The following is a 17,094-nucleotide window of genomic DNA, read 5'->3' on the forward strand; positions in this document are numbered from 1 at the left end:
CAGAAGACCCTAAAAAGACAAGGCCCAAAATACCTGCACCAAAACATGTACAATATATACAAGAATATATACAAAAATATAAGCATGTAAACTCACCTACACAACCACCCCTAAACACAGAGGGGAAGGAGGGAGGGTAAATTGGACTGCAGCAATGGAATCCTCGAACATCTACATTTATGGTAGGTACAAAACTGTACTATGTTCTTCGCTTTCCATTGCTGCAGTCCTTACTATTGGGTAGAATCCCAAAGCAGAGGTAAGGGAGGCTGGCAAATCATAAAGAAGTAGGAGCTGACAACATGCCTTGCAAAACAGCTGTGGCAAAACCAGCCCTAGACTTAGAGTAGATAGGAAGGTGATAATGCTTAGAGAAAGTATGCACTGAACTCCAAGTAGCTGCTTCCAAAATATCCTTAGTTGCCACCCCTTAGAAATGCTGTTGAAGTGGCAGTAGCCCTAGTGGAATGAGGCCTAATCCCAGCTGGAATCTCCTTGCCATGATGGGAATAACAAAATGCAATGCAAAAGCCAATCCACCTAGAAATAGTTTGCTTTGACACAGGCTTGCCCTGTGAACTCAAAGCAAAAGAAACAAACAACTGCTGAGACTGCCTAAAATCCTTAGTCCTGCTTAAATAATAACGCAATTGCCTGTGTACATCTAAAGTGTGCAAAATCTTTTCCCCTTTATTTTGAGGGTCTGCATAAAACGTAGGCAAATGAATAGTTTGGTTTAAAGCCACACTAGAAACCACCTTAGGCATAAAGGAAGGATTAGTACGTAATGATACCCTATCCTTATGGAAAATCAAAAGGGCTCTACTGCCATAAGGGCCTGCAACTCAGACACCCTTCTTGCAGAAGTAATAGCCAACAGAAAAGCAGTCTTCCATGACAAGTATTTCAATTCAGCAGTAGCTGCAGGCTCAAAAGGTTGTAGAGTAAGTTTTTCCAACACAAAATTGAGATCCCAAGCAGGAGTAGGAGCTCTACGTGGGGTCTTATATTCTTTGCCCCTCTAAGAAACTGCTTGAACAAAGGATGCGAAAACAAAGGTGGGTCACAATCATAGTGAGCTGAAATTGCTGCAGCATGAATCTTAATGGAAGAGAAGGACAAACCTTTGTCCAATAACTCAGTAAGATATTGAAGAGCCACACTCAAATTAGGCTCAGAAATCTCCAAATTCTTTGCTGTACTCCAAAATAAAAATCTCTTCCATTTTTCTGCGTACACTCTCCTTGTACTAGATCTTCTAGCTTCCATAATCACATTTAAAACTTGTTGAGGAAGTTGAGACCTGCTGTGTTTCAACACAGAATATGCCAGGCTGTTAGATGAAGAGAGTGAAGCTTGACATTGAGCAGATGACCGTCCTTCTGAGATAACAGATGAGGAATCAGAGGTAAAGGCCATGGAGGCTTCTTTACCAGACTCCGTAGTAGTGGGTACCAGTGTTGCCGAGGCCAATCCGGAGCTATCAAAATCATCCTTGGCCTGTCTTGTCTGACCTTTACTAGTACCTTTGGAAGAAGAGGCAGAGGTGGAAAGGCATACACATGAAGGTTTTTCCAACTGAAAGACAGAGCATCCACTTTCCAAGCTGTGTGATGAAACCCCTTTGTGCAATACTTTGGCAGCTGGTGGTTTAGTGGAGAAGCGAACAGATCTATGTCTGGAGTTCCCCATGACACTGTCAATTTCTGAAATACATGAAGATCCAGTTTCCACTCGTGGGGATCCATGATTTGTCTGCTTAACACATCTGCTAAGGAGTTCTGTGCTCCTGGCAGAAACCTTGCCTGAAGAGTTAGTTGCAAGCTTAGCGCAGTGTCCCATAAAATCATTGCTTGCCTGCATAGAGGATAAGAATGTGTTCCCCCTTGCTTGTTGATGTACCACATGACAGTTGTGTTGTCTGTTAGAATCAACACCTGCCCTGGAAGAAGTAACTCCTTGAAAGCCATTAATGCAAACTGGACTGCTAACATCTCCTTCATGTTGATATGTAGATGCTGTAGTCTGGCAGGCCACTTGTCTTGTATCCACTTTCCATTTAGATGAGCTCCCCAAGCAATGTCCGAGGCATCTGTCGTTAAAATCTGACTTGCCTCTGGCCGGGTCACAGAGAGTCCCTTGTTTAGGTGACATTCCTGAGCCCACCACAAAATTCTTTTGAAGGCAAGGTATTATTTGAATGACAGTGTCCAAATCCTGGCAGTGCTGTGTCCATACATTTTGAGATACCATTGTAGCTTCCTCATATGCAGTTTGGCATTGGGAAGCACCAGAATACAAGATGCCATGAACCCTAATGCTTGAAGGACTGTCCTTGCAGTCAGCACGGACTGATGAGATAGTTGATGGAAGTAAAGTGATAGACTCTTTTGTTTGTCCGGGGTTAAAAGGCCATCTGGGCTGCTGTATTCAGTCTCACACCCAGAAAGCACATGTCTTGAGAGGGTACTAGACTGGACTTTATTTCGTTCACAGAATACCCTAGGCATCTTAGCACTGCTATGACATATCCCAGATGCTGTAGAAGGTCTTCCTTTTCTTGAGCCAGAATCAGGCAGTCGTCCAAGTAAGGATAGATTTGAATTCCTTGAAGCCTGAAGTAAGCTATCACTGGAGCCAGAACCTTTGTGAATACTCTGGGCAGTAGATAAGCCAAAGGGCAATGCAGAGAACTGATAATGAGAATTTCCAGCTCGAAACCGCAGATACTTCCTGCAACTTAGCCTTATAGGCACATGAAGGTAAGCTTCCTTGAGATCTAAAGTTACCATCCAGTGATCTTTGCCCAGCAGAGGTAAAAGCTGTTGTAACGTCAACATCTTGAACTTGGGAATGTCCAGAAAAGTGTTGAGGAGAGATAAATCCAAAATTGGTCTCCACGTGTTCCCCTTCTTTGGTACTAGGAACAGGCGAGAATAAAATCCTAGGCCCCTTTCTGAGACAGGGACTGGCTGAATGGCCCCCATCTGGAGTAACTGAGAAACTTGCTTGTGAGCCTCTTTTCTTTGTGGAGGAGGAACGTCTGGCATGCCTTTGAAAGGGGGCATTGTATGGAAATAAAATCTGTAACCGTGGTGAATGATATCCAACACCCATTTGTCGTGAGTAATTAAATCCCAATTTTCTTTGAAAAGAGACAGTCTTCCTCCCAAAGGAGCTGCCAGGCGAGAATCTACTGGCAGCTGAAAAGACAGGTCATTGGGTCTGTTTACGAAAGGACTGACCCCTGCCCTCACCAGAAGTCTGAGCAGGTGAACTCCCTGTTCTAGGCCTAAAAGAACCCTGAGCCCTGCCCCTACCACGTCTAGACCTACCCCTAGACTGGGAATCATAAGCAGGATATGTCCACCCCTTAGCAGGCCAATTTCTACTAAACTTCGGTGGCTGCACCTGCAAAAAATCTTTAACAGTTTGCATAGACTTAGCTTTGTCCTCCATTTTCTTTAAAACTGCTTCCACAGGCGATCCAAACAACACATCAGACTGTAAAGGAGCATCCAAAATCCTTGTCTTAACATGCTCAGCTAAATTCTGATCCTTCAACCAGGCATGCCTGCGAAGAACAGAACTAGTAGCAGCCACCCTCGAGGAGGCCTGTACAGCATCAAAACCACATTGCAAAGAATGCTTACCCACTTGTTCAGACACATGAACCAAATACCTTCCGCCAAAGCATCCACCTTAGATTTTAATTGTGAAAGGAGATAATTCTGATATTTTAGCATGTGAAACTGACAATTCAATGCTCTCATGGCTAGAGTGGAAGAAGTATACACTTTCTTTCCCCACCTATCCAAAGCCCTTGCCTCTTTATCAGTGGGAACAGGATTTTTAATCACAGAAGCTTTAACACCTTTAGGCCCTTGAGAAATAGTTTCTGGGTCCGCCCTAGGACTCTTAAACAAATACTTATGAGCTTCGGGCACCCTATAATACCTATCAGGCTTAACAGGAGCAGGAGGCAAAGAGTCTGGGTTTAGGGAAGCCTCTGCAAAACATCTTCCACCACATTCAACACAGGAGGAATAGCTAAGGGCCTATGCTGGGGTAAAACAAGAATTCCCTAAGCCTTTTCCTGGAATCAGAGTAATCCTGGCCTTCCCATTTAAAGTGCTCCCTCATGGAATGCAGAGTCTCTGAAAATGAGAAATCCTCAGGAGGAGAAGCTGTAGGAGTGGAATCATCCACATCAGAATCAGAATAAGTAGGATACTCCTGCAAGTCTTCCGCAGAAGACTCTGAAGCCTCTGAACACTGTTCAAAACTATCAAACTCCGGTTCCACCCTAGGCCTCTTATCAGGCGGGGCATAGAACCTCTAATCATAGTAATCAAATCTTCTGCCATTTTAAGCATATGTTTCTTAGGTACAGAACCCGAAATGCTAGGAGAAGCCCCCACTGAAGCTGAACTAGGCCTACCTCTCAAAGAAGTTTTGGCAACAGAAGGAGAGGCTCTAACTACCTTGGGAAGAGAGGGAAGAACAGTTACCTGAGAAGCCCCCTCAGCCTGGCCTACCTCCTGAGAAGGCACATCCTGTAACAGTAAAGTTTCTGCCTGAGACTCCATGGAAACTCCTGGCAAAACCTCTGGCTCCACTGAGCCTTCTAAAGAACCGACGTCCGGGACTGCCGGTTCATCAACCCTAGGCTTCGCTGTTTTGTCCTTGCGCTTCTTGGACGAAGGGGCCGTCGGAGCATCCGACGGCATTTTATAATTGCAACGCTTCCCAAACACTAACCTGGCACAGTCTAACCTCCTCTTAATAGTGCGTTTGTTAAACCTAGCACAAGAGCGGCAACCAACAACGTCGTGCTCAGGCCCTAAACAAGGTATACACAAGGTATGGTAATCCCTATGAGGTATCTGTTTCCCACAAGAAATACAGTTATTCACTTTCTCTGACATCCGGTTAAATACTGAGGCAAGAAAAAAACAAAATGTTCCCCAACGGGGTACTTAGCCAACTCTGTTTCGGTCTGAAACTCCGGTCTCGGAAATATTTCAGAACGCCAACCTGCACTCGCAAAATTGCTTCTGCATCGGACCATGCGGCAAAAAAGACTGAGGATATGACGTTGGTCATGCGCATTAGTACCCTGACGTACTGACGTCAGTCTAATGCGCCCTGACCGACGTCAGCCTTATATTCTGGTATTCGGGCCGACTGGACGCGGACTATACCCAATAGTAAGGACTGCAGCAATGGAAAACGAAGAACATCTGTACTGCCAACTAGTTCTTGAAGCTACTAGGTATCCTGGTTTGAATGAGATGGTTTCATTGAAGCCAGTCTTAAAGCTTAGGTCAGCTAAACTTTAAATTATGTGACTTTCCAGCAGATGGTGCTGTTTTACATTTTGTATGACCTACACAACAGTGTTTTAAATGTGGTTTTAAAAAGGTTTTATATTTTTTAACATTTTTTGTTTATAAGTTTTTGCAAATTGTAAATAATTATGTTTTTTTTACAAGATTCCTGCCTGACCAACAAATGATTTTCTATGCACTTCTGTATTTATTGTATATCATTGTTTGTGTATATATTTTTTTGCACTGTGTTTTTAAAAGTATAATAGTTTGTTAATTGATTAATTGGGGATGTTTCTGTATATAAAGGGGTTTCAGAAGTTGGTATGCTCATCTAAAGAAGTTTTTGCGACGAAAATGTGTTCTGGATGTGTTTTACGTTTTTTTAATATTGTGTGCGATAAAACAGTGGTTTATTCTGGTGAACCTTCCAGTGCCTTATTTTTGGTTAACAATACTAAGGTAGCTCATCTACCACACTGAAGGACTGTAAAGTGCAATATACAAACTGTGTAATAATTAAATCTAATCATAGACATGCTACTATTGTTTCAATTTTACTTTGACAATATTACCTTCATATTGTTCCTTGTCTTCCTCGTCCCCTGTACTAGGATGGGTGTGGGTCACTGCTGTCCTTCTTTACTTACTAATTGCTACTTATTACATTTCTACTGTAATATTTTTTTTCTCTGTCTATATGTGCAACTTTTTCCTGCATTGAGAATGAAGCATTGTAATTTCATTCAGCTACACTGCTGTGTATTTCTGAATGACAGTAAAGTTTTCTTTGACTTGACAATACCACAATCTGAAGACAAAGGACTGGTGGTGTTCAGATTCATCTTCCTAATATGTCGGACAGCCTTTCACATTTACTGCACAAAATCTTGACTTCTTTCTTCACCAGAACTTGCTGCCTTGTACTGCCTACTTGCCTTCCACTGAAGCCTACATCAGCCTCCAGATCTATGGTGAAGAAATTCCAAAAAAAAAAAAAAAAAAAAAAAAAGAGAGAGAGAGAGAGGGTTCCTCCTTAATATCACACACAAAAAAAAAAAACATTATTACTAATTCTGTCAAAGCCTTCCCTTGTGCCTGCCATTTTGGTTCCTTTAAAGAGGTTGCTTTGGAACCAGCTCTTGTAGCTGTTACATTAAGCAGGAGTGTAATGGAATGTGTTCTGGACCCGGTATGATGTTTCTCAAGTACAGGGTGGTAGTGCGAGCCTTCTGAAACTTGAAAGACGGTAAATGTGATCCCTGAAGAACAAAACTAAGTGTAAATATGAGCAACACATGCCAGCTGTGATATAATGAAATCTTGGAGTAACTCTGAGGTATAGAAATCTTGGAGAATTTGTGTGAGGTGAGCTGCAGCCTCCCTGCAGCAATGTTTTTATTACGTTATAGCAAATTTCTTTGAAACTACAGTTTGTTTTTCACAACTATGGGACTTGAAAGTACAGTTCTTTCATTTCTTTTATGGAGTTGGTAGTATTAGATACAAATCTATCCTTGCCATGAATCAAAAGATAAGTTTTCTTCTTTCTGCCATCATCACAGAATGAAGCACGAATGATTTTACATTGCACCACTCCTAAAAGAAAACTCTTTAGAAAACATTTATTGAACATAAAGTCTGATCAACTTTTTGGCTCCTTTGTACCTACAAGACACTTAAAAACTAATTCTGCTCAGAATTCACTTTAAGATTGTGCAGCCCATCATAGCTAACTTCAAAAGGAGTGCCTTCACCCTCTGCTGCTTTTTTTCCAAGAGATTTCCTCAGTTGCCATCTGCAAAGCAGCCACATTGCCTCTGGCCTACACTATTACCAAATCGATTGTGTTTCTAGTTAGATATGGTTTCCTATAATGGATTTGCTAAAGTTAGTTAGGTTCTACAACTTGTCTTTGGATTGCAAAATAAGAATTGTTCTCACAGACTATACAATCCACCATCATCCTTCCCCTTGTTAAATGCTCACGTTAATGTATTTCAGTGTTTTCTGCTGTTCAGTTACACTGTGGTGTTTGTCATTTACAGCCAGTACCATCAACCTGTATACTAACAAAATACATTATTACTCAATTTATGAATTTTCTTAATGCTCATATGTTCCTTTCTAGGAAAACCTCATTTCCAAATTCCTCCCATGTCTGTTCTTTCAGTCTGCGCCTTAGACCCCCTCAGCCTTTTCTGGAGTTTAGAAATTGTACAGATTTTCCATTATAATTTTGTGTTGTCCACTGTACTTTGAAACAATATCAAAACATGATGACTGCAGTTACCAAAGAATGCAATAATTCTAACCACTCTAACAATACAGCACTTAGAAAACACTTGAAACATACCCACTCAAAACTTCTACATTTTTGTTGCTGATTTTTAAAGTAAAAAGTGATAAACAGTTACAATAATAATGATGGCTTTAAGAAAACATTTAAGAAACTTTTCTACACTTGTAGCACTTTTACATTTTATGTTTGCTTCAAATTAGCTTTGTTTTTTCTCCTCCTCCAAAAATTGAGCTTTGGTACGTCTTTCTCCTAGCCTTACTGATACCTGTATATTACTTTACTCACAAGATCACAATTTGTTTCTGTGATTTGACTAAGAGATCTCACCATCCAAGCTGGAAGCCCCAGAGAAGTACAATAAGCTGCACTGCTAGATAGATTATGAAGAACCGATGGTTTCTCTCCCCCACACAGTTTTCGATCCATGGGCAGTGATGATCATAGCGACGTACACAGTGCTGACAAGACTGGCAGTGCTTTGCTCGCATAGGTTGCTATTTTGGAAAAGAAAGCAAAAGAACTTTAGATTACTGGGACTTTCAATATATATAAAAATAATGCAACATGTAACAAAATCACTTGGAAGTAGATGGACAGCTGCAATATCAATTGTACATTTTTATTGGTCACATTTCTGCTAGGTAGAGCTTTTCAACTATATTTAACAAAGTAACTGTGTAAAACAAGGAAAGGTTTAAAAGGATTACCATGTTGCTGTAACACTACTCAGTTCAAGGTATGGCTATTACAGGTATGTCCCATAAAGCAAATATGTTTACTTGTGGACATGTATCAAAGCAACAGCAACCACAAAGAAATTTCATATTTTAGCTTTCTTTCTGGGGAAAGGTTGCAGCTAAATGGGGCACTAAGTCACCACATGTTACAAAGTAGCACTATATATCCCTCAAAACAGCTCTGCTTTCATGGGCAGTTCAGTGACCAAGCAATAGCTGCATTTGTATTTAATGAAGTAAGTTCATAAGTAAGTCTGGCACCTGAACTCAATGTGGTAGAAAAAATACGGTTGTGTAAGAACTTACCATATCAGTAGATGTCCTACTGAAAACTGTTGCAGTATGCCTGACATATGGGTTGTCACCCACTGATGTCCAGCTGGGGTACCAAAGCTTTACCTTCCTTAGGTAGTATGTCCAAAGCAAGACCTCAGCTGAAATGCGCTGGGGTATACGGGCAGACATAAGAGCAGGGATCCTCAGACTATCTCCAAGTCAGCGGCCTGAAGACTACTGAGAGAATAGGCTGGTTAGCTAGGAGTGCAGCTATAATATGTAAGAGAAAGTACAGTTTTGTACCTACCATAAATGTAGATGTCCGAACAGGTTAGCATCTGCAGTCATAACAAATGGGTTGTCCTGTCGTCAGGCAGCCCTTCGGTCGGCCGGATTCCAAAGTCTGGGTCCGCTGCTGATGTCGCACTTCACCCGACGTCATCTCTGCTGGTCTTCGGGTATAAAGGCATCAGCCGACGCCATTTTCCTCAGTGTTTCTTGCCCCAGATGCCAGTTGCCCTCTTGGAAAGCTAAATTTTGGATAAATGCCAATGTTTCCAAAAAAATAGAAGGCAAACACAAAAATAAGCATGTATGTACATATATACAAACAAATACACCATAAGAGACTCCCCAGCTAGCTAATAGGAGGGTAAATACCCTAGGAGTACCACAGAGGGAAGGAGGGTAGGTAATCCTGACTGCAGATGCTAACCTGTTCGGACATCTACATTTATGGTAGGTACAAAACTGTACTATGTCCTTCAAGGTAGCATCTGCAGTCATAACAAATGGGTAGAATACCATAGCCAACTAGGGGTGGAGGAAGAAAAATTATGGTGTAGTTAGGATCCCTTGCAGTACAGCAGTGGCAAACCCTGCTCGGGATCTAGAGTATAGAGGTAAATTATAATGCTTGGCAAATGTATGCACGGAGGTCCAAGTAGCCGCCTCAATAATGTCCTTGGTTGCCACTCCTCATAAGAAAGCTGTGGTAGTGGCTGTAGCCCTTGTAGAATGAGGTCTTATGTTCTGTGGAATTGGTTTTCCATGGTAGGAGTAACAGAATCTTATGCAATTTCCTATCCATTTGGAGATTGTCTGTTTGGAAATTGCTTTTCCTTCCCTTCCTGCAGTCTGGCATGTGGGACCAAGATTATGCATGATGCCATGAAGCCCAAGGCCTGCAGTACTTTTCTTGCTGTTAGTTTGTTTTGCTTTGTTAATGCCAAGAAGTAAAGAGGGAGTTGTTTTTGTTTTTCTGCAGTTAGGAATGCCATTTGTTTTACTGTGTCCAAATCCGCACCCAAGAATGTTCTTGTTTGGGATGGTATCAGTCTTGACTTTTGTAAATTGACTGTGTATCCCAGGGCTTGTAGCAAGCAAATGACTCTTTGTAGATCTGTTGTCAGCTTGCTTTTGTTGTCCGCTTGTAACAGGCAGTCGTCCAGGTATGGATAAATTTGTATTCCCTGTAGCCTGCAGTGAGCGATTACTGATGCCAGGCATTTTGTAAATACTCTGGGCGCAGTAGATAAGCCAAAGGGCAATGCTGAGAATTGATAATGCTCTGATCCTGCAAGAAATCTGAGGTATCTTCTGCAATTTGGTCGTATGGGGACGTGCAGGTATGCCTCCTTGAGATCTAGAGTTACCAGCCAACACTCCTTGCCCAGCATGGGAAGAAGTTGCTGTAGGGTCAGCATTTTGAATTTTGGGACAATGATGTATGTGTTTAAGACGGACAGGTCGAGAATAGGTCTCCAACTTTTCTCTTTTCTTGGTACTAGGAAGAGTCTGGAGTAGAATCCTTTGCCCTGTTCTGTTATTGGTACTCTTTCCACAGCTCTCATCTTTGTTAATTCTGCTATCTGCTTTAGAGCTTCTGTTTTTTGATTTGGAGGTAGGTTTGGCATTCCTCTTTTTACTGGTAAGGTGTGGAAGTGGAACCTGTAGCCTTGGTCTATGGTTTGCAAAATCCACTTGTCTTTTGTGATACAGTGCCAATTTTTCGAAAATAAGGCTAATTTTCCGCCTAAAGGTGCTGCTATTTGCTCCCTGGTAGGCAGTGTTAGAGCCAAGTCACTGTGATTGTCCTGTTGTAGTGGCAGTGGTTGTGTCTGTGCTTCGGTTATTGCCTTGCCACTGTCGTCCTCTGTAGGCACCTCCTCTGGATTGATTTCTGCCTCTAGAGCGTCTATTCCTGCCTCTGAGATTTTGAGGAGTCTGGAAAGGACCAATTTTTGGCAGGCCAGTTCCTGCTAAACCTTGGGGGCTGAACCTGTAAGAAATCCTTAACTGTTTGTACAGATTTTGCCTTTTCTTCCATTTTCTTCATTACTTGCTGAGCAGGTGTACCAAATAGACTGGCCTTATCTATAGGAGCATCTAATAGCTTAGCTTTAACATGATCCGGCAAGACCTGTTCTTTCAACCATGCATGTCTTCTTATCACTGTGCCAGTCATGGCTGATCTAAATGAAGCCTCCAGTGCATCATAGCCACATTTTAAAGAATGGTTACTAACCTGTTGGATGTTATTCACCATTTCTAAAACATATTTCTTATCTAAGGAGTCATCAGAGGACAGCTTCTTAGTTAACTGATCAAGCATAAACTCTTGGTATTGGATCATATGAAACTGACAGTTTAAAGCTCTAGCTGAGAGAGTAGCAGAGGTGTAAACTTTTTTCCCCTATCTCTCTAAGGACCTGGATTCCCTTTCAGAAGGAGTAGGGTTTTTTGCTGAGGTCGAGGCTACTGCCTTAGGCCCCTGGGATATAGTCTCAGGATCTGCAAGTGGGGCCTTGTATAGGTGGTGATGAGTGTCTGGCACCCTGTAAAATCTATCTGGTTTGGCAGGGGCTGGAGGTAAAGTATCAGGAGCAGTGCAAACATCATTAAATGCATCATCCACAAAGTACAGTTTTGTACCTACCATAAATGTAGATGTCCGAACTGGATAGCATCTGCAGTCATAACAAGTGGGTTGTCCTGTCGTCAGGCAGCCCTGCAGTCGGCCGGATTCCAAAGTCCGGGTCCGGCTTCGGCTGATGTCGCACTCCACCCGACGTCATCTCTGTTGGCCTTCGGGTATAAAAGCATCAGCCGACGCCATTTTCCTCAGTGTTTCTTGCCCCAGATGCCATTTGCCCTCTTGCAGGCTAAAATTTGGATAGATGCCAATGTTTCCAAATAGATAGAGGTAAACACAACAATAAGCATATATGTACATATATACAAACAAATACACCATAAAAGACTCCCCCCCCACAGCTAGCTATTAGGAGGGTAAACACCCTAGGAGTACCACAGAGGGGAAGGAGGGAGGGTAATCCTGACTGCAGATGCTATCCAGTTCGGACATCTACATTTATGGTAGGTACAAAACTGTACTATGTCCTTCATGGATGCATCTGCAGTCATAACAAGTGGGTAGAATACCATAGCCAACTAGGGGAGGAGGATAAAAGTAGATTATGGTGTGTTTAGGATCCCTTGCAGTACAGCAGTGGCAAACCCTGCTCGGGATCTGGAATATAGAGGCAAATTATAATGCTTGGCAAATGTATGCACGGAGGTCCAAGTAGCCGCCTCAATAATGTCTTTGGTTGCCACTCCTCGTAAGAAGGCTGTGGTAGTGGCTGTTGCCCTTGTAGAATGAGGTCTTATGTTCTGTGGAATTGGTTTTCCATGGAAGGAGTAACAGTATCGTATGCAATTTCCTATCCATTTGGAGATTGTCTGTTTGGAAATAGCTTTTCCTTCCCTTCCTGTTGCATAGGCTACAAAAAGTTGGTCAGTCTTTCTGCTATTTTTGTTCTGTCCAAGTAGTAGCGTAGCTGTCTATGTACATCCAAGGTATGCAGTATTCTTTCCCTCTGTTTTGTGGGTTGGGAAAGAAGGTAGGTAGGTGGATTGCCTGGTTTAAAGACACTCTGGATACCACCTTGGGCATAAATGTAGGATTAGTCCTCATGGACACTCTATCTTGGTGGAAGATTAGGAAGGGTTGCACTGCCATTAAGGCCTGTAGTTCTGAAACCCTCCTTGCTGAAGTAATTGCCAGTAGGAAAGCAGTTTTCCATGACAGGTGTTGTAGGTCTGCTGTTGCTGCTGGTTCAAAGGGTGATAGTGTCAGCTTTTCTAGCACAAAGTTTAAATCCCAAGCTGGTAATGGTGGTTTCCTTGGAGGTTTTACATTCTTGATTCCTCTGAGGAACTGCCTGAGCAAAGGGTGCGAAAAACAGGTGGATCAAAGCTGTATTCTGCTGAAATAGCTGATGCATGTATCTTGATGGAGGAGTAGGACAGGCCTGAATGAAGAAGTTCGCCAGATACTCCAGAATGTTAGGCATATCTATGTTTGACATCTTTTCCTCTTTCCGTACTCCAAATGACAAACCTTTTCCATTTTCCAGCATAGTTCCTTCTTGTTGAAGGTCTGCGTGCTTCAAGAATAATGTCTTTAACTCTTTGGGAAAGTTCTGGGTTAGCTGCTGCTATGTGATGTTCCATGCAGTCAGTTGCAGCGTTTTTAGGTTTGGATGTATGATGCTGTAGTTGTTCTGAGTTAACATCAAAGGCATCAGGGGTATTGGCCACATATTGTTCCGAGACATGCTCTTCAGTAGTGGGTACCAGTGTTGTCTTGGCCAGTTTGGAGCTATCAGGATTATCCTTGGACGTTCTTCCTTGATTTTTAGTAGTACCTTGTGTATCAAAGGGAGAGGTGGGAATGCATATGCTGTTAGGCCTTTCCAGTTGAAGGAGAGTGAGTCCACCTTCCATGCTAGTGGGTGGAATGTCCTTGTGCAGAATTTTTTGAGCTGGTGATTGAAGGGTGATGCGAATAGGTCTATCTGTGGCATTCCCCATTTCTTTGAGATGGTCTTGAAGATGTCCGGGTGCAGCTTCCATTCGTGGGCATCCTTAGTGGTTCTGCTTAATATGTCTGCTAGAGTATTGTCTTTTCCCGGTACAAATATTGCCTGTAACTGAATGTTGTAGCTGAGTGCCAGGGTCCACAGCTCCAAGGTCATTCTGCATAGGGGGTATGAATGAGTGCCTCCCTGTTTGTTGATGTACCACATGACTGTGGTGTTGTCTGTCCTTATCATCAACTGGCCCTCTTTGAGAAATGGTTTGAACTTTTGGATTGCCAGTTTTACTGCCAGCATTTCTTTTAGATTGATGTGCAGATGAAGTTGATCCTGTGTCCACAATCCTTGCACGCATTTGTCCAGCATGTGGGCCCCCATCCTAGGTCTGAAGCGCCTGTTGTGATGGTCTGGCTTGGTTGACATCTGCGAAAGGGTAGGCCTGGGTTTGACTGGCATGCCTGAGCCCACCATAGGAACTCCTGTTTTAAGCATGGAATTAGTGGAATTTCTGTTTCTAGACTGTGTCTGTGCTGGGACCATAAATTCTTTAGGTACCACTGTAGTTTCCTCATATGTAGTCTGGCAAATGGGACCAAGATTATGCATGATGCCATGAAGCCCAAGGCCTGCAGAACTTTTCTTGCTGTTAACTTGTTCAGTTTTGTTAGTGCCAAGAAGTAAAGAGGAAGTTCTTTTTGTTTTTCTGTAGTCAGGAATGCCATTTGTTGTACTGTGTCCAATTCCGTGCCCAAGAATGTCCTTGTTTGGGATGGTATCAGCCTTGACTTTTGTAAATTGACTGTGTATCCCAGTCCTTGTAGCAAGTAAATGACCCTTTGTAAATCTGTTGTCAGCTTGCTTTTGTTGTCCCCTTGTAGCAGGCAGTCGTCCAGGTATGGGTAAATTTGAATTCCTGTAGTCTGCAATGGCGATTACTGATGCCAGGCATTTTGTGAATACTCTGGGCGCAGTAGATAAGCCAAAGGGCAATGCTGAGAATTGATAGTGCTCTGATCCTGCAAGAAATCTGAGGTATCTTCTGCAGATTGGTCGAATGGGGACGTGCAGGTATGCCTCCTTGAGATCTAGAGTTACCAGCCAAGACTCCTTGCCCAGCATGGGAAGAAGTTGCTGTAGGGTCAGCATTTTGAATTTTGGGACAATGATGTATGTATTTAAGGTGGACAGGTCGAGAATTGGTCTCCAACTTTTTACCTTTCTTGGAACTAGGAATAGTCTGGAATAGAAACCCTTTCCTTGTTCTGCTGTTGGCACTCTTTCCACAGCTCTCATGTTTGCTAACTCCATTATCTGGCGTAGAGCCTCTGTTTTTGATTTGGAGGTAGATTTGGCATTCCTCTTTTGATTGGTAAAGTGTGGAAGTGAAACCGTAACCTTGATCTATGGTTTGTAAAATCCACTTGTCTTTTGTTATGTAGTGCCAGTTCTTTGAAAATAAGGTTAACTTTCCGCCTAGAGGAGCTGCTATTTGTTCCCTGGTAGGCGGATTTAGGATTAAGTCACTGTGGTTGTGCTGATGTAGTGGCAGTGGCTGTGTCTGTGCCTCTGTTGTTACCTTGCCACTGTCGTCCTCTGTAGGCACCTCCTCTGGATTGGTTTCTGCCTCTGGAACGTCTATTCCTGCCCCTTTGAAATTTTGTGGAGTCAGGAAAGGACCAATTTTTGGCAGGCCAGTTCCTGCTAAACCTTGGGGGTTGAACCTGCAAGAAATCTTTAACAGTTTGAACAGATTTTGCCTTTTCTTCCATTTTCTTCATAACCTGCTGGGCAGGTGTACCAAACAAACTTGTCTTGTCCATAGGAGCATCTAGCAACTTAGCTTTTACATGATCCGGTAAAGCTTGTTCCTTTAGCCATGCATGCCTTCTTATCACTGTGCCTGTCATGGCTGATCTAAATGAAGCCTCCAGTGCATCATAGCCACATTTTAAGGAATGGTTGCTAACCTGTTGTATGTTATATACCATATCTAATACATATTTCTTATCAAGAGAGTCATCAGTGGTTAGTTTTTTAGTTAACTGATCAAGCATAAACTCTTGGTATTGTATCATGTGAAACTGACAGTTTAAAGCTCTAGCTGAGAGAGTAGCTGAAGTGTAGACCTTTTTACCCCATCTGTCTAATGACCTTGCTTCCCTTTCAGAAGGAATAGGGTTTTAGCTGTGGTCGCTACTGCCTTGGGACCCTGGGATATAGTTTCTGGGTCTGCAAGTGGGGCCTTGTAAAGGTGGTGATGAGTATCTGGCACCCTGTAAAATCTGTCTGGTTTGGCAGGGGCTGGGGTAAAGAATCTGGAGCGGAGCAGACATCATTGAAAGCATCATCCACCACAGAGAGAACAGGAGGTATAGCTAAGGGCCTGTGCTGTGGGAGGTGCAGAAAAGTTCTAAGTCTTTTCTGGAGTCTGAAAAATCCTGTTGCTGCCATTGGAACTGTTCTCATGGCATGCAAGGTTTCCCCAAAGGAGAATTCTTCTGGTGGGGAAGCAGCTGGAATGGATTCTTCAGCATCAGAATCTTCAAAATTGGAGAAGGGAGCCTCTGGCTGGTCAGTTATGTCTGATTCATCAGCAGAATCATCAGAAGACACTGGCTCAGGGGGCTCTGCCCTAGGTCTCTTCTCTGGGGGCTGAGAGGCCCTGTCTGGGTGAGATTGAGATCCTCTAATTAAAGAAATTAAATCTTCTGCCAAAGAAAGCATTTGAGAACTAGAAGAGGGCCTGGATGTGGGGGGTTTAACAGGCACTGTTTTAGTAGTCTTGGCTGCTTTAGCCCTGGCGAAGGCCTTAATGGACATGACTGCTGGAGGCCTAGCAGCACCACGTGCTGGGGTAGAGACATCCAAGGGGATGGTGTCTGATAAGTCAACCACCGTAGTGGGTAAAATTTCTGAGGTCGATTCAAGAGTGGTAGCAGGGGCCTCAGTTGTAAGAATAGGTTCAGCTGTATTTTGATCAGTTTTCTCGGTTTCAGCCGAAACCGAGACACTCATGATTTGCTTTACCGTGGTTTCGGCCGAAACCGCGGACCGCGAGTGTCGGTCTTTATCTTTGCGTTTTTTGGTAGATTGGGTAGTCGGAGGATCCGACGGCATAATGTACGCAAAATCAGAACCGAAAAACTGTTCTGCAAACTCCGACCGACGCCTAAGCGCGTCGGTTGAAGGAGGCACAGGCGAACAGGCTGCTACGTCGTGGGCTGGGCCTAAACAAGGCAGACAGTAAGAGTGGAAATCTTTATGAGGTATTTGTTTCCCACAGGTTAAACAATTGTTAACTTTTTCTGACATCGGCTGAGGCAAGAAAGAGTCCCCAACGGGTACTTAGCTTTAGAAGTCTTCGAAGTAGTATTCGGTAGAAGTAATCTCTGGATCCGACCGACCGGCACTTGCGAACAGCTTCTGCTTCGGGCGCCACGCGGCAAGAAAGACTGAGGAAAATGGCGTCGGCTGATGCTTTTATACCCGAAGGCCAACAGAGATGACGTCGGGTGGAGTGCGACATCAGCCGAAGCCGGACCCGGACTTTGGAATCCGGCCGACTG

The 17,094-nt window shown here is 43.2% G+C and overlaps 1 protein-coding gene across 1 annotated transcript in view; it reads right to left on the reverse strand.

Annotated features, from left to right (window-relative positions):
* ZDHHC12 (zinc finger DHHC-type palmitoyltransferase 12) overlaps window positions 1-17,094 on the reverse strand; it is a 706,764-nt gene that overhangs the window by 186,939 nt on the left and 502,731 nt on the right. The window contains exon 4 of the mRNA XM_044058703.1: window positions 7,960-8,126. Within this exon, the coding sequence (XP_043914638.1) occupies window positions 7,960-8,126 (167 nt within the window). The remainder of the gene's footprint in view (window positions 1-7,959; window positions 8,127-17,094) is intronic.

The sequence above is a fragment of the Protopterus annectens genome, chromosome 16.part0 (assembly GCF_019279795.1).
Source record: "Protopterus annectens isolate FY-2018-M chromosome 16.part0, PAN1.0, whole genome shotgun sequence".
NCBI lineage: Eukaryota > Metazoa > Chordata > Ceratodontiformes > Protopteridae > Protopterus > Protopterus annectens.